The sequence below is a fragment of the Argiope bruennichi genome, chromosome X1, assembly GCF_947563725.1.
Source record: "Argiope bruennichi chromosome X1, qqArgBrue1.1, whole genome shotgun sequence".
NCBI classification, from domain to species: Eukaryota; Metazoa; Arthropoda; class Arachnida; order Araneae; family Araneidae; genus Argiope; species Argiope bruennichi.
In genome coordinates this window covers 83,866,399-83,885,358 of record NC_079162.1, presented here as the reverse complement: position 1 = coordinate 83,885,358, position 18,960 = coordinate 83,866,399, and the positions used below count along the sequence as shown (strand labels likewise).

The following is an 18,960-nucleotide window of genomic DNA, read 5'->3' as shown; positions in this document are numbered from 1 at the left end:
AAACAAAAGCAAAAGGCTTTATGCACTTATGGAGTTGGAAACAAACAGCATTTTATGAATTTCAAATTTTTTGCTTAATTTAAAATTTTAAGTGAATGTAGTTCGCTGTACCAATTCCCACATTTTGTGCAACTGACTACTTACGCGATAATTAGAGAAAAATCCTGACATAATTTTTGTGAATGTTTTGCGTAAGCGGCTGTGTCACAAGAAGTTTATTTTGAGATGGGTTACTCCAACTGCCCATAACTGCCTTCAGTTGGCATTAGTGTTTTATTTACATTCCAGGTGAACTATATATTTCAAGGCTGTTGAACATTGAATAAAAATATATAAAACTAGGGGGGCTCTGTCCCCTGCTCGCTTATATATGAATCAGTTGGATTTTATCTTATACTTAATTATCCTTTGTGTAAAAAAATTTTTAATTGTAAAGATTGCCGCAAAGATATAATTTCAAACAGATTTTTAACAGAAATAACAACAATACAATAAGACAATTTGAGGCTTTTTTAGGCATTATTATATTAATCTCATGACATTAGAATTTAATTATGAATGGTAGGCTATAGATTTTGAATCAGTTGGATATGATCTTATACTTTATTATCCTTTATTTAAAATAAATTTTTAATTGTAAAGATTGTCCGGAAGTTATAGTTTTAAACCGATTTTTAACAGACCTAAAATTGTTATAAGCTGACTGTAACCATGTTATGTCGCATATTTTAATTTGTTATTAATTGCCTGAACACGCTGTATGATCACGCCGAGAAAATTTTATTATAATTTCCCTCGGGGCCAAGACAAAATACCTGGTACATACAAAGTACCTGACATAAATATAGGATTGCCTTGGCCGTCCGAGAAATGATTAATGTCACTTAGGTAAGAATGACACGGCGCACGCAATGAGTTAAAAGAGGATATCGAAAATATTAAAGTACTTACTTCCATCGAAGGTTATTTATCTTGTAAAATTTGAGAAACAAGACCGAGTCCTTCATTTATTTAATAAGAGATCGCATGACCTTTAAAATGCGATGACAGGAAAAGAAATGTTAGCTGTTTTCGAATGATTCGTTTTACGAAGATTGTGTTTTTACTATCGTATTTATAATGAAACTCATTTCATCGGTATTGATTTCAGTTAATTAATTTATAATCATTAATGTAAGTATAGAAACTAGTTAGATGAAAATGTCATAGTGACCAGATAAACAGTATATTGAAAAGGGTTTATTCATGAAAGATTTAAGCGATGAATAAATAAATGTGTTAGTGAAAATTTTTAAATATGGAAACGCGTTGTTGTTTAAAAATTATTTCTAGATTTCCATGTATCATGAAAGAAAGTATTTATTTGGAATAGAATTGTCTCTACAGTGTCTATTAAATAATACTAAATTATATATTTTGATTGAGTTTTAGACTCTTCATGTCAATTAATTTGCTTCTATTAATTTAAAATTCTATGCAACCAAATTATAATAATTTTTTGGAAAATAAATCTTGCATTGTATTTTATAATTTTAAGTATATTTAGTTTCATTATACTAGTCACTCTTATTTTTGTACTAATAACATTACCTAGGTAAAATTGATATAGCAAAATTTATCGAAATTAAATCAAGTTTCTTATTTAATAGTGGCAATAGGATGTGGTAATGTAATAGTGCCAACATAGAATCGTTAATTAACTAATTAATTTATTTATTTTCATTTTTCTGATTTGAACTGAAAGGTAAAAGATTAGCGATATGACAACTGAATTGCATATAAAACTAAAAATTGTAACGCTATTTCATACAGTTTAAAAGTATGTGTGTACTGTTAGAAAAATAATGTAAAATCTGATGCCTAAACATTGAAATCATTTATTACAAAGAAAAAAAAAAGAAAAAAAAAGTCTCTCTCACCTCAAACTTCGAAACTAAATCTAAAATACCCTAAAATTAATTTTTTTTTTTTGATAATTTAAGAGAAAGAAACAAAATTCTTTTTTTTATATGCATATATACTTTTGTAGCTTTGTATATGTTTTTGATGTTGTTTACGGCGCTATCTCGCGGTTAAAAAAGAAATGGAATCATTTGTAACGCCACTATATCTTAAATTTATTGTTGTTGTCTTAGTTCCGTGACAGAAGTTTGCTGTCGGAAGTTCAAATACAACGCAAAGTTAATAAATCATCTTGTTATCAAACAATAGCGTAGAGTGGGAAGCAAAGAATAGTAAACGAGATATGATTTTTTTTTATTAAGTTCCCATAAACCTTTTTTTCTTTTCTTCTCCACGTCATTTCCGGCGTTTCGTTTTCCAGAAGCTATTGGTATCTAGTGTTATTGAAACATCTAGGTGCAATTTGTGGCATTGAAAGTCTTTAGATTTAACACTGGAAGTAAATAAACTTAGTAATGCAAGAGCAAACTCATTACCATTTTTTGGAGAGAAGATGTGTTCGTTCTTGTGAAAGGGAAGAAAAGTACAAACAATACGCGACATCCTATGCACACATTTATCGCATAAACGAACGTCATCTTAACAAATGGAGTTGTAAATCAAAACCGGACAGATCCAAGTTTAAAAATTAGTATCTTCTAAAAACGTTAGATCGAAATAAATTCTTTCCTGGTCTCTTAATTTCTAATATTGAAAAGAAATCCATATATGGCTTGAATTAATTAATAAATCAAGATTTTAAAATGAGTAAGTTTTAGAGTTAGTATTCAATGAAAGATTCTTCTTTTAGCACTATGTTATATGCTTATTACACAATATAATTATAAATATGCTGCAATTCTGTATAAAGTATTTAATGTAACGCTACCTTATATATTATTTTAGTATTAAAACCTTAAGCTTATTGTGATTAGTTGTACGAGTAACAATATGTTTGTCTTTTGATTTATGACACATTCTTGTTAAATATATTTTTAAATGGATAATAACAAGAATAAATTGCAATAAAATTAATAGGAAATTAAGTTTCATGATATTTAACTAAAGTTAAAGAAGTAAAGTTTACATAAATTTTAGTTGTGGTTAATTTTTAAGAAGTTGTACTTTAATTAATTAATATTTTTTTGTGTTTGAAAATTTTTTGTATGATAATTAAACAAACAGATGTAATAAGCGCAAACTCAAAAGGTGCAAAAAGGGATCCATTTTTTCGCACCGTCACTGATTTTTAAAAGAATCGCTACAAAGTCAAAGGGTGCGGGCTGCACGTGCTGGCGGTGGGAACTATTAAATTCAATGATAACCAGAGGAGGAATGGAATTTGTCTGGAGTTTTCTTTCTATTTTCGTTCTCACGCCATCAAGGCTTTGTCTAAAGTAACTAACTGACAACATGAACAGTCATTTTGTTGGAAATCGAACTCGGCATTAATATGAAGTATATGAAATGATAACTCAGCAATTTGGAGTAAAGTTTTCTACACGTGTACTTTCTATCGTCTGCGGCGTTTTTAAGATTAATTTCTGATTTCCTTTTTCTTTGATTTATTTCGTTTTACTTGAATGAACGTATTATATAAATGTATGTATTATTTTTTAATATAAGCATTTATTTATTTATTTTGAAAATAACGCCAGTTAATTTCAAGTCGTTGTTATTTCCTTATTTTAGTGAAACATAGTGTAGCAATGTGTAGTTTGATCAAAAATTAAATTTCCCTGGTTAATAATGTAACATTGTACTATATCTACTTTGCGCCCTCATTGCCAATGTAGGAAATAACAAAATTTAATTTGTTCAGTGAAGTGCTGCAAAGTTGAACTTGTATAAGTTAATTTACCCAAAAAATTACACTATAGTATCATTTGCCAGATGGCGCTAAAAACTTCGAGGTAGCATGAATGAAAATAGTGTAGTTTTATTTTCATCATTTGAAATTTGCTGATCGAATTTGTTATCAAGTATTGTTATCGAATTGTTAGAAAGTATTTCGATAAGAATATTCTAACGTTTTTAGGAACTGGTACAAAGGTAAGCAATTTAGATAGATCAATATAAAATTCAATAAGAAATTAAAAAGTATTTTAAAATACTGATAAGGTTAATAAAGTGACTTCATTTTTAAAAATGTCTTCTAATCTTAATTTGAAACCATATTGTTCCCAAAATAGCCCTAGTGTTGCATAACTAACTAACTAAACTAAAACTGAAACGATATTGTACTCATTATACTATTATTTAAAATTATTACACTGTTGTTTTAAAATCTGTGGCGTGCCGGATAGAATCTCTAAGTTGGCCATACTTTCTCTATCATAGTTTTGAACAAATGTTAGTCTAATCCTCAAGCTGCTGTATAGATAATTTGTTCTTATGAGGGCTCTTTTAAGATGAGCAGGGTATTTTCTTGAATAGTGTAAGTGAAAAAGAGAGCGAGAGAGATGCAGTCAATAAATTGCGTCTTATCCGAATTATAATTGTGGACTTCCTTGAAAAACTGACGAGGGCAAATTAATTCATGCACGACTTGCTCGGCAAAAGCTATTAAGGCACCCATTTAACTAAGTATTCATTTCACGATTTTCTTTCTACTCAATTTCTGTCTAATTTAGTTAAAGTAAGAGACTAAAATGTCGTCCATATTCTTGTAATTTAACACGGGAGAAAAAATCTCTCGCCTCTTTACTTCAGCTAGAGAAAATCAATAAATCTGGTTGTGATAAAAATAGAAATTACCGTCAACATGAATTAAAATTAGCATCGCTGCGGTGAATTTTCGCATTAAGGCAATTTTTGCCCCACCCGACAAAAGGCAACTGTATCAGCGTTGATTTGAACTGGCTGCCGGTATTATTGCGTTATTCTTTGAACTGAACGGTCACGTAGAAAGATGTTAGTAGTGGAAAATAATGTATCTACAGTCGAGATAATTTACACTTTTAAGGCGACAAACGTGACTGAATTGTCACGAAAGAGCATCATGTTCCTGGTATTAAACTAAAGGTGGAATGAAAGGAAAACGATTTCTTTGTCGTTGTATGAGGAGAATTCTTATATTGAGGATTCTTTTTTCAGATAAAGAGAAAATTGTAAGAAAGGTAATCTCTAAAATATACCAAATTCGATTACTGATAATTATGATGGAATAAATGATGGATTTTTTCGAACTCCCCTGGTTTGGAATTTTTAAGTGATTTTACTTTTTAAAATCACTGTCGAAAGTCGTCATTTCTTTTAATTTTTATCAACAAAATTTCAGAAATTAGTTTAGATGATAAAGAACTTATCAATCAAAAAAGCAATCATTACGAAATTCAATTAAAAATAAATATTTCTTGAACTAAACTAATAAAAGATACATTGTATTTGGAGAGCGTTAATGCTGTTTTTACAACAAAAACACAAATGAACTTAACCAAAATAGAAATAAATATTAAGTTTAAATGCAAAAAAGGAACCAAAAAGAAAGAAATGATGAATCCGGCCTGAAAACTTTCTCAAGGGTTACCCCTCGGGCAGGGATTCAAACCAGGGATTTTTTCTGTGAGAGGTCTGACTTTCGTCCAATAATACTAACCCCTCGTGACCCAAAAATCCCAAGAAATTGAGGTTTTGGAATAATTAGTATCACAAAATTAAGACAATAAATTACATAATAAAAAGCAAAATATTATTTCCAAATTTTCTCAATCTAAGCAAGACCACAGCAAAATTGAATAAAACCAAACTACACAACAGCATTTAATCGTAAAACCAAAAATATTCATTAAAATATGAAGGCAAAATTTTGGACGAAAGTCAGACCCCTCACTGAAAAAATCCCTGGTTTGAATCCCTGCCTGAGGGTGACCCTTGAGAAAGTTTTCAGGCCGGATTCATTATTTCTTTCTTCTTGGTTCTTTTTTTGCATTTAAACTTAATATTTATTTCTAATTAGGTTTAGGTGATAAACTAATTCGGTGTGAACTGTGAGAAAAGTTATTTCGAAGAAAAAGAATTAATTAAAAATGGCAACAAAATCTTATCATAGGATTAAATGCTATGAAAAGGATCTAAATTAAAGTGAATAATAGCAATACAAAAAAAAAAAAAAACAACCGGTGTTTCTCTTTTTTTATTATAGCTATTGCTAACGGTCTTTCCTTGCTTTATTGCTCTTTCGTATTATTTTTAACTTCCCTTTTATTTATTGTTCAATGAAATTTAGCTTGAAAAAACTGTTTTAAGCGTGATTCAGAATGAAATGCGAACGATTTTTGGCCGAGTAATGGGCCGTAGTGACTTAGTGGTTAAGTCTCAACTTCAACGCAGAGGTGGTTCCAGATTCGAAACCCAAATATCGTACTTGCATATGTGCCTTGATACCCATTAAAACTGATATTAAAGATCGACCCCCTCCCCGGTGTGGCGCAGAATTTGGGATTTGCCATTTCAGGGGTCATCTTAGTCATCTGACCACAATTCAAAATTAGGAGGTCCGCCCTTAAGTAGCTGTCATATTGCTTTAAAGCGGGATGTTGAAATAGCTAAACTCTGAACATAAGGGCTGCCATATGACGAGACTAAGTTCATTTATGCTGTTTTATTTTCAAACAGACCAACAAGATCCAACAGTTTCTCCTAAGAAATTTTTCGTGGAAACAAAATAATTTCTTTGAATGTTCTAAAGATCATAAATAATTGTCTTTCGGTTCTGTCATTCAATATAACATGTTCGTTAAAATACTCATCATTTCGCTTGCGAGTGATTTCGGTTCAAAAAAGTTTAATTCTCATAAACGTACATGAAGATAAGCTCCACGTGTATCATTGCTCCGAATTGCTCCTGATACGTTATCCTCGGAAAATGTTTCTCCATCCTAAAGCTGTGAATGAAAGATTTATTTTTCTTAACTCAGCATTTCGACGAGGAAGTGCTTACTCGCAGCTATTTTTATTCTGGACACTCGTTCCGCTCTTCAGCTTTATTTTTGTCCTTTCTTATTTCATTCATGAATATACAAATGAGCTCTATAATTCATTTTGGATGGTTATTGCAGCAGATCTTAACGCGTTTCTTTTCATTAACCTTCACAAGGTAAATGGATAATTAAATCAATTGTGTAGTAGTTTATAACTGGAGAATGAAAGCCCTATTGTTAACCGGACTGTTTCTTGCCTTTAGAAATGTTAAAAATAGCCTGTTTTCTTGTTGTTTAAGTCTAATACCAAGATATTTTTTATGAGTTTTAAAAATTAGTAGCTAAATGTTTCGTTGGATTTTTGGTTAAATTCTTGATTATCAAGCAATAGAAAGTACTTCAAAAATTTTGGTACAAAAAGTTTTTTGCCAAAAGAATAAATAAATTATCAAAGAAAATAATTCTATTTACTTGTCCTTACGCTTATTATAGCGCTTATTATAGCGCTTTGAACGCTTATTATATAAACGCTATAAACGCTTATTATAGCGTTTTGACATAGTTAAAAAAAGTTCTCTTCTAAAATAACCAGGACTATATTTAAATATTGAGTGAAAACGGTATTATTCTAATATTTTTTTACTCTTTTTATAAACTTAAACTTTACAGCCAATTCTTCAGTGATTTAAAAACTGAAATAATTTTATGCCATATTTTTTTCATTCCTAAAAAACCTGCTGCTTTATGCAATTTACATTTCAAAAATTCCTAAATAGATCTTCAACTCTACCCTAAATCCTGAAATTTCAACTCAAATCGTGTTTTGATGCCCAGGCTTATATCTGCATTTTCATGAATTGTACCATTTTACTACTAATAATAAAATCTCGGTCTTCCTTGGGTCTTTTTTCAGGAAGTATCTTTCATTTCTCTAAATTGAGTGTTTTGCACTTTCTAATTCTGAAAATCTTTAAAAAAGAAATGACGTGAAAGAGCGAGATTCTGGAGAAATAGACTAAGATATCAGAAGCTCAACAAACGTGACTCATTAGTGCATGATTAGTGAAAATATAGCCTTTTCTGGGTATTAAAATTATTTATTCTGAAAAATTCACAATCTGGATTTTTAAAAAATAATTCGTGTGCATTTTGAAAATTTAATACTTATTCAGATGCGCACCCAAACATTGTCATATATATATAAATTTAACGGAATACTTAAATTTTTCAAATTATCTATAATATTCTTTAGCGTCTATTTTAAACATCGATAATTAACATGCTTAATAATACAAGTGGCCAAATACTTGCTGGAATTCAATATTGATTATAAGGAAGGGAGGAAATTTGATGAATTTATGACTGATTCTTTTGATGGACAAGCGACACACTTATTAATAAAGTCGGCCTTGAAATTATACCATATTTGGATCCCGGTGTTATTATTTTTTTTATTATTATTATTTCTTTTTTTTTTATTTTCTGTAGTATGATAATAATATTACTGGTAGATTTAACATTTTAGAAATCTCGGTACTGTACGATTATGGTCTTACAGGGATTTTCATGCTTTATTTATAATGAGAATTAATTTTATTTGAAAACTTCCGACGAAGTTATATGTTTGTTTTTGAAGGAGGAGGAGAGAAAAAAAACTTTCTTTAAAATTTTTAATTTTAAAATGCCACAGTTTTTTAAAAACACATTAGTATTATAAACACACTTTATAATAGACATTAGCACTACTGTAGAATAGTAGTAATAGATTACTATAATTTTTTTTCTTTATTTTTATCTGGGCGACTTACTTAAAGAATGCATTGTAACCGAAACATAAAGTCGTATAAAAGGATTTTTTTTTTTTTTTTTTTTTTTTAAGTTTTTGCAACATTTCTGAAGAAAACAGATTTCAAATCAACTTGGCATGAAAGATTTCGTTGAAATTCGTTAAATAACTAGTTTACATTTCGTTTTTAATTAGGATTATTTAATGTTTCATTTCTTATTTATTCTTGGGCCGTGGAAATGCTGCGGAACTGACAAAAATGCATCCCCCCATTTTAAATACCCGGAAAAAGGACGTGAGTGGAAAAAGTTTTAAGAATCTCCAATTTTTGTTGTAAAACCTGCATAATTCTCTACTTTCATCGTCATTGTATTCATTTCAATACTTTTCTTACCGTTACGAACTCAGTAATGTATTCTTATATATGCTAATACCGTACTTTAAATGTCTTGAGGACTGCCATTTGAGCAACAGTACAGTTAGTCGTTCATTGTTCAAGTGAGATACACTTATTGTTAGTCATAAATGGTAGCAGTCAAACTAATGATCTGGACGCTGGGTCTTTGCCAGAGTAATAAATACATAATTCAGCTTTAAATAACCATTCATGAATATCGGAGATATTTTAGTGTAAACATCGTTTTTCATACGTCTATTTGTTTCCAACCCTGAAGGACATGGAACTAAAGGTGGCCTAATAAATTAAGACAGGAATTTTATAACCTTTGTCATTGACGTTCCACGCAGCGGATGTAAAATGGAATTAAGTTTTTATGCAAAAGCCGCTGTCGCTTCTAGCGTTTATTTACGGGAAAGGCGTTTTGCTCAAAAATACGGTGAATTTCTTTATGTATTTCAGTTCTGAAATTTTAAAAAAAAAAGTTTCAGAGTTGATATTAGTTTAATGTAAGAAAGTATCGCGAAGCGAGATAAAGAATTTTTTTTTTTTTTTTTTTTTTTTGAATATCAATATCAATTTCTATCCATTGTAGCAATATTACCATAGATTTGGACCTGTTCAAGAATTATTTACTACTTAAATATTTCTATTAAGAATTGTTACTGCCGAATATTTGTTGTGTTGTAAGAATCGAAACATTCCTTAAGAAGGCGAAAAAAAAAAAAATGCGGATAAGTAAACTTAAAGGTATTAATATATTTCTTTTTGACACAATTGTTAATATATTAATAACAGAAGCTGAAATTATGTTTTGTAACTTGTTTTTAACAAAGTTCACATTGACCCGCTACCCAGATGTAAGCTGATCAAAATGGAAACAACTTTCATCATAATTTTTACCGTTCTACGATTGAATTATTATGAAACATAATAATAACATTAAATGCATAGTATGAACTAGAATCTTAAGGGATTTTTTTATTAGCTGTAAATGTCTATATAGCTTTTACCTTGTTTCTTTAAAAATATTAATAATGGTGAGTATTTTTTAATTGTAAAGACGAAAAAAAGAACTGGATAAAAAAAAATATCCAGATCAGCATTTTGCTTCTCGAACATAATGAGATGATGCATGATTTGATAAGCCATGACCGTCACACAAAAAGAAAATGTTTTTTTATAGGTCATTACTAAAGACCGTGGGGGAAAAGAAAAACTCTGATTCAGCAAGGTTTAGATTTATTGAAAACGTTTGCAATGTGCTCGTATAAACTTTGCTTCACTCGACAAGAATGTAGACTGAAAAGTATGCTTCTTAAAATCTGTTTTCTCTCACCGCTTGCTGGAATAATAAATAAAGGTCTCTTGAGGAGTGAGTGGTAAAAGCCCGCGAAAGAAAATGTTTCTCTTTTTTACTGAAGAAGAGTTTTTATCGCAGTAAATAGGAAATTTTAAGTGCCGCGTTAAATACTTAAGTTTTACTTTTTTACGTTAAATGCCGTAATATTTAGACCCAACATGCCTCATTAGATGAAGCAGAAATTATGGAAGAAAGATAAAAGAAAAAGAAGCCTCGTGTTTTCCGTATTATATTTGTCTGCTTGTACAATGAAGACCATCTTGAATGTTTTCGCCAAGTTGAAAATGATCCCTTTGAGAATTTATTCTTATTGTTATTGCTAATAATCCAATAGGAATACAAACGCTTACCTCATTATATGAGGCTGAAAATATAAATTTATTTAATATATTCTAGTAAAATGTATTTAGAAAAAAATATGATCAAAGTAAAATAACTGCATTTTTATTATAATTAACTTTCACTATATCAGCAAAATTATTTCATGTTATACTATAATAAGAATATCATAGAATTATACTGGAATTAGTTTTGCAAATGATTCAAATAATTTAAATACTTCGAACTTATGAAATAGAATGAAGTTCTTTTTATTATAATAGATTTCATGCTGTATTCCAGACAATGCAGATTATTTCAGTAACTACTTTTTAAAATCACGAAATTTGTTACTCATTTTTTTTTTTACTGCTTTAGTTGCATTTTTAGAGGAATTGAAGTGGAAAAATAAAACCAACAATATGGTGGGATTCTAATTTTCGTGGTGTAATGTAATCTTCAAATTGCTGCAGTTTTTTTTTTTTTTTTTTTTACAATATTAAAATATATACATAATTTTCTTACTTCATCTGGGTTTTTAAATTTTTTAAGATTTTGACACTGGCGTGTACCATCTACGGTACACCGCATCTGATGATATACACTATTAGTGACTTTATATTTGACTTTTCGGACGACATAATCAGTCGTTCGATCATATTGTCATATTACTTAATTGGTTGTTAATGCTTTTTTGTTCCAGGCTTTAAATTATGAATTTATTACATAAAATTAATGGAACATTTCTGGGGTTATTGTAATACATCTATTCAATCAAGAATGAGTAACCGTCGGTCCCTGGTTAAGAAAGATTTTAAAATTTCTAACATAATGTTAGATGGCATACAACATTTGCATTTTAGGAGTGTGGTTCACAGATGTTTATTGTTGATTGTCATTGTTCATGCTCCCTTTTCTGTAATAATTATCAGTTGTTTAAAATTTTACTATTCAGACATCAGACATAATAACAGGTATACTGCACATATTATTTTGAAATAAGAAATGTTTTAGTTCTTGGCCAAGTGGTAAAGCCAGATATCATTTATGGAGACACCAGTTGGAGCAAAACGTTAATTACCCTGCCGTCATCAGTGTATTAATAATTTTTCTGCAAATGATTTTATTCTAAAAAAATGTTTTAAATTTCATAGACGCTTATTTTATCAATGGAAATAAAGAAAAATTGACCATCATGATGAAACGGCATCACATTGCTTTTGCTTAATGTAAATTTATCAAAGTGAATGAAATGACAAAAATATAATAACTTGCCATTAAAGCACCGTCCAATTAGCATCTAAATCGTAAATTTATTTCTTCGTTTCATCAACACGCATGCAAGTGCTAACATCTCACGTTTCTTATAATAAATGTTTGACATTTCATTACGAGATGAATTCCTTGGCACGATTTGCTGACGTCATAGTTACTGAATCTTGAATGTCACCCTTCTTAACTTGAAAACTTATGGTCGTGAAATTTGTTTTTTCTGGTTGCTACTGTGACATTCCATTGTTGTCTTCTTCAAATGCTTGTCGCCAAAGATTATTTCTTCACGACATTTCAAATCAAGTACTTATTTATTAATGTATCAATGGTTATCAAGCTGTTTTTGTTACATGTTGAATTTTCATGGTTATTATAAATAATTAGGTTTAACATGTCACTTCGATGTCAAGTGTTTAGTAAAACATTAGCTTAAAATTTCGTTTTTAAATTTGAAAAATGAATTTGCAAATTACCAAAAAAAGTAGGAATCATATGCAGCATTTTTATTTTTTATACCGAATATGTGGAAACCGCATTTAGTCGCGAAAGCTTTCAGTGAAAGATTCTTAGAATAAAAATAAAAGGCATGCTTGGGCATCTGAGCAACAATTAACAGAGTTGTGGAAGATAAAATACTATGAAAGAGGGGTATTGAGAAATTCCTTCTGTATTCTGAAATTGCATCTGGCATATACTCATGAGCCTTGTGGTTATACAGACAATATTCTGAATATTTCCCCGAATTTTATATTTTTAACCGAAAATACATTTTCTTAATGTTGAGAAGATAAATTTGTACAAAGTTTGTTTTTTCTTCTTTTGGTTTGAAAATATTTACATAAGATTTCAACTTCGTAAGTTTACAAAATTTAATGGTAAGCATTAGTTGTATAACAAAAATGTTGTGAAAACAAATGATTAATTGCGACGATTTTTTTATTCATTTCTAGCACAGCTAGGTTGGAATAGTGTGGTCAACCAAGTGCTCCAATTTTGGATTGAAATCCAATGAACAATTTAGATCCTTCTTAGAAACCACATTATATAAAGTAACCTTCTTTTTCTGAATATTCCGAAATCCGAATATTAATTTGAGGACTAAGTCTAAACGACAGGGTCACCGCCATAATAACTAATTTGACGATCGTGGAAAGACCGAACGGTGATGAAATCTATCTAGCATGTCAGCATTGGCATTCCTTAGCTCAGAGAAAGGCATTCCGATTCTGCGATTCCTCAAAAGCAGATAAATTCCTCATTACTTAATCAAAGGGGCAAGCGTAGGGCTGTTGGGTTTATTGCTTGAGGAGATAAAACGTGAAGAGTGCCAAAGATGTATTCAAATGTTTTTTTAGTTGGAGACAAAAGTACTTGACTAAGCGTTTTCTTTGATAGAGCTGACTTCTCTCTTAGATAGTGATAATTGCAAAATTTAAACAAAGTCTGTTTCTGTTTATTTTCTGATTGCAAGAATCAGGCCTTCCTTTTAGATTGCCATGCATTTCCAGCTACCGCAGTTTTATGTAATGTTTATGAAAATAAATTATTTTTGAGATGTTCTTATAGCAAATGCTTGCTCCACATTTCCTTATTTGTTTAAATATGGTTAATTATTCAAAGACGGTGCTAAGAAGAAAGCATCTGCACTTGCAATCGTTCCCCTATAGGATATTTATCGGGATAAATTGTGTTGCAATTGATGTAACATGTTCAGTGACACTGTTATTGTTTGTTTGAAGTTGTATGGGACATTTTTTTAAAATATTCCATTCTTATTTATCTTTATTTATTTCAGTTCCTTTTTCATTTATTTATTTCCATTCTCCAGTTCAGTATTAACTTGTTTTCAAAAACATGCGTTTCTAAGGCACACCGGCTGTGCCGACCGGAATGATTCGGTTGTAGGTGCCATTCCTTTCCGATTAAAAAGGTATCAGCACTACTTAAAATAAATAATGTCGTTCTTTCACGGGCTTCATCAGAATTGAACTTGGAAGTGGGAATCAGAAGAATTGGTTCATATAAGCAAATATTTAGCAGATAAAACAGTTTTGCTATCTGGCGTTCTCCTTCTCAGTCGCATCGGAGCATAACTAATCACTTGTTTTGTCAGTTCCCCTCTTATTCTGTAGTACAAAGCATTTATTTCCTCTGATAACGTTAACTTGATTCTTGAATCAACTTGTTTACTTTGCATGTTTATTCAAAGCTCTCTACGTGTCATATTAGTCATTTGGCCGTTTCCACCATCGGCCCCGATTTGATAAAAAGTTATCTTTTTATCTAATTGGAAACGAGTGGAGACGAAAAAGATTAGAGGATACAACTTTTGTCTGGTTTTGTCAATCGGAAAACAGAAAACAAAACTATGACGTCTTCTTTTGATTTAAGGCGCTTTTATTTTTATTGACAGCACTCTAGGTTTTAATGTGATGTATGATATATTGTTATCTTGTAAGCGTTACATTTAACTGTGCATTTCTGTTTGGGATTTCTTATTTCTTTGAAACTTCCCTAATTTTCACTTTATTTTGTAACTATTGAAAAACTATGTTGTATGGTATTCGAAAATATTAAAAGTTTTATGGCTGAATTTTCTTTAAGAAAAATGTGAAACTGTCTGGCGCGAAACATAGAAAGATTTAAGTGAATAATGAAAGCGGCACTTTGTTATTTCTTAAAATCTGATCATTATTAATTATCCTTCTTAAGTGACATTCCTTTGACGGGTTAATTTCGGTTAACAGTTACACTACTTAAAACAGGATGTACTTCTTTGTAAGGACTCTCTCTACACATGGAACATTCGTAATTGAAAGAGTTTTGCATGGTGTTCTCAGTTACCCGCCTATTATTTATTCCCTGCGGCTCGGTTATTTGAATTTACCGGTTTTCTCGTGACAGGCTATGATTCCATTTATGGTTCTGATAAAGCAAACCTGACGTTCAGAAATAAGTCTCCGTATTTATTTTGAAAAGAAAATAAGTGTCTTAATATAAATTCGATTTGATTTTTTTTTGTTTCTGGGAATTCGCAAATTTAATGAATTCATTTTCTTTTTCGTTTGTAGGTCTTTTTTTTTTTCTACTTTACCTCAGCTGAACCAATTTTTGTTATTTATCATTTGATATACTTAGATTTTCGTACACACTTCAAAAATGTCTTGCTTTGATGTTTGCTTTATTCGATTTATTTTATATTTTTTCTCGAGAAAAAAATTATCTAAAATGTTTGTTTTGTCTCATTTGAAATGTCAATTGTTCCTAATAAAAGAGAAACAAGTGTTTACCTTCACTGTAATTAAATAAATATGACGTTTCCCTCATGAATATAATATAACAGTAAAAATTATTTTAACAAACTTTGCCTTTGAAATAATTTGCCTTGATCTCTTTCTATAATGTTTCCCACTCTATTTGTTACCAACTAAATATGCTTTTCTCTGTAAAAATGTGTATGTTTATTTAATATTTAATATAAAGCAACATGTATAGCATGTTTTCTTCTGCAGACCTTCTTCTTTCTCTGCTGAGCGAAAGATAACTACCTCAAATGCCTTCAAGTTGTGAGTGCCGTTCTCTGTAATTTCTACTGAGCATGATTGCATGATCTTTTTAGGTGCATGTCTCTATGATTAGTTATCAAGATTATGTGTTTTAAATTGTAGTGTACTTGTTTTAATATTATTTGTTCCTGTTCGTCTTTTATCCTTTTACAGTTCCATATTTGATACCATCTGTACTTAACAGAAAAGAGCGCAAAGCGTCATAGCTCAGGTGATTTGATTATCTGATCGAAGTGATCAATTTGCTTGAATTGCAAAAATAGCAGCCTTCGGAGCTTCTCATTAATTTTAAATTATTACCAGCTTGCAACTGCTACATAGTGTTGAGGATGTGTCTGAGAATTATATAGTTATATTATAGACTTTCCAAACCAGATTACCAAAATTCCTGCTGTGATCTACCAAACAAGATCACTATTAATTTCTATCTTGTGACATCTCTACTGTAATAGCAGATTTCCGATTATATTTTATCCCGCTTTTGGTTTTCAATATGTTATTAAGAATGGATCCTATGGTTCAAAGATGGCGTGGTGATAATTGCATCCGATTTCGTACTGTTTTTATAAATAGTCTAAATGGACTTTTCTTATTGATATACACATTGAATGGTAATTATCTGCAGTCTGATACAGTAGTAATTACTATAATATCTTCCTTATAATCTCATGAGACTATGTTCGAAATACTCCATTGGTTATTTGAGTATTGATTTTTGTTGCTCAAGAAACAACCCTGTCAATATTATTGGATAACCTTAACTCAGAAATCCAAATACCTGATATTATTGGATAATCCTGTCAATATTACTGGATAACCTTAACTCAGAAATCCCAAAACCTAATATTTGTCTGCTTACTTCGGTTCAGATCAGGCTGTTCTTATTACTGGACATTTTCATATTCTTCTACTCTTATGGGTTCCATTTTATTGCCTAAATTTTTTTTCCCAATCATGGTATATAAAAAAAGTAATGAGATCTTATCAAAGACTTTGCTCCTTCAGTCGCTTTCTGAGCTTGCCTTTTTAATCTCGATGCTTAACTCAAATGCTGTTCTAATAACCTCTCTTCTTTCATTGAGTGTTAATGTTTAATCTTTTACAAATTTAGCCAGTTGGCTTTTTTATTTTAAGAACAGTGAATTAATTTAGCGAAAAGTATTCAAGAAATTATTTACGTGACTTTATTTTTTTTATTTAATGGCACATTTATTGTAAATATATATGTATATAATATATGTGATGCACTGGTTTGTTAAAAAAAAATGAATCTATCGTTTTTATTTTCTTATTAATTTCTTAACATATTTAATGTCTCTAATTTACAAATTAATTTATTCTTATTACGTGTAGAACTCGTTCTTTTTAAAATTTTGATTTATTATTTTTAAAACATTGTGAAATCTGCATGGATCGAATATCCTCCTTCAAACATAATGTAATCAACTATTACATTATGTTTGAAATTTTAGATTATTATTGTAGCTAATTATATTTTTTAGTTGATAGCATATCAAAAACAGCATCTTCCATACACTCTTATACTAATGTGTATTTTTAATTTTTAGATACAATGAAACAAGAATTTTTGGTCTCCGAGCTGAAGGTGATCGAGTTTATATTACAGAAGAAGGTGTTACAAAAGTACCTGCAAGTGTTAACTTCACCCTTCGAATATTTGGAATTCATTTTTCCAATCGAACCCAGTTGGCTTTTACGGGGAGTAAATCAGTTTGTGAGAAAGTTACTAAAATCGTTCAAGTAACGAATAGAAATGTATTATCTGACACTGTTTTAGAAATAATAGTTTCTCTACCTCTAGTCGAAGAGATTGAAAGCTATTATATATGTGTCAAAAGAGAAAGAGAAAACTCGGAAGCTGGAATATGGGAACATCAAGGAGACACTGCGTGGTTAAAGATGGAGCCAGTTGGACGTATACTTCCTATGTGGCTTCAGATCGTTATAATTTGCACGCTTTTAATTTTGTCTGGATTATTCAGTGGACTTAATCTTGGACTTATGGCCTTAGATCGAACCGAACTTCAAGTAATTGAAAATTGTGGTACTGAAACTGAGAAAAAATATGCGCGTGTAATTTCTCCTTTGAGAAAACGCGGCAATTATCTTTTGTGTTCTTTGCTCTTGGGTAACGTGTTAGTAAACAGCACGTTGACAATCCTTTTGGACGATCTGACCTCTGGTATAATCGCTATTGTTGGATCCACCATCAGCATTGTAGTCTTTGGTGAAATTATTCCTCAAGCTATTTGCTCTCGCCATGGGTTGGCTATTGGAGCGAAGACAGTCTATGTCACGAAGTTATTTATGCTCGCTACATTTCCCTTGTCATATCCCATCAGCAAAATCTTAGATTGCGTTCTTGGCGAGGAGATAGGAAATGTGTATGATCGAGAACGGCTTATGGAATTCATTCGAGTCACCAAAGATTACAACAAACTTGAAAATGAAGAAGTGAACATAATATCTGGCGCATTAGAATTAAAAAAGAAAACAGTTGCGGATGTAATGACGCAGATAGATGACGTCTTTATGATTCCTTACGATGCAGTTCTAGATTTTGAAACCATGTCTGAAATTATGAAACAAGGATATTCTCGAATCCCTGTTTACGACGGTGATCGTAATAATGTAGTTGCTTTGCTCAATATTAAAGATTTAGCTTTTGTAGATCCAGAAGATAATTCTCCATTAAAGACAGTTTGTGAATTTTATAACCATCCTATTAATTACGTGTTTGAAGATGAAACCTTAGATGTTATGCTCAACGAATTCAAAAAAGGTATTAAATTAGTTGCTTTAATTATACTTTTATGTTTTTTCCCATATACCAGTAATTGCACTTTGTTCTGTTTCACATTTCTGTTTTCAGAGGGGAGGGGCATTCTGCATTCTTATTTTTACAGTTTCATATCATTGCAGATAAATTAATTGGTTGAAGTGACTGAGAAAGCTTAAAAAATGAAATACTCGTTCAAGTTATAGTTATTATTACTGATATTGCGTTAATAACTTATTTGTATTATTTTTTTCCCTTTATTTCCTCTTTTAAAAAAAATTATTTATCATATATAATTGATTGAAAACTTACTTTTTTGCGAATTTTTTTCATTTTTAACTGCATATTTTTGAAAATATGTTTAAATGCGAAAGAGAATGACAATTTAAATAGTTGATTATTTGAATTTCTTGCGTCGCCATCTTTATTTCACATCTGTAATTCACGAGATCAATGCTCTAGGTTTTATCAAAGTGATAACATTTCTGATTAGGGCGAGAAAAGGCTATTCTGTTTAACTCTTCTATTCGCTTTTCTGTTTGAGATGAAGTAATGATGCCTTAAATGTGATTAATCTATTTCATAACTTTTTATG

At 30.4% G+C, this 18,960-nt stretch overlaps 1 protein-coding gene across 2 annotated transcripts in view; it reads left to right on the top strand.

Moving 5' to 3' along the window:
* LOC129958407 (unextended protein-like) overlaps positions 1 to 18,960 on the top strand; it is a 70,365-nt gene that overhangs the window by 38,788 nt on the left and 12,617 nt on the right. The window contains exons 2-3 of one of the 2 annotated variants that reach the window (XM_056070886.1): positions 15,512 to 15,565; positions 17,134 to 18,368. In XM_056070886.1, coding sequence (XP_055926861.1) covers positions 15,512 to 15,565; positions 17,134 to 18,368 — 1,289 coding nt within the window. The remainder of the gene's footprint in view (positions 1 to 15,511; positions 15,566 to 17,133; positions 18,369 to 18,960) is intronic. The other variant, XM_056070887.1, reaches the window with a different exon arrangement.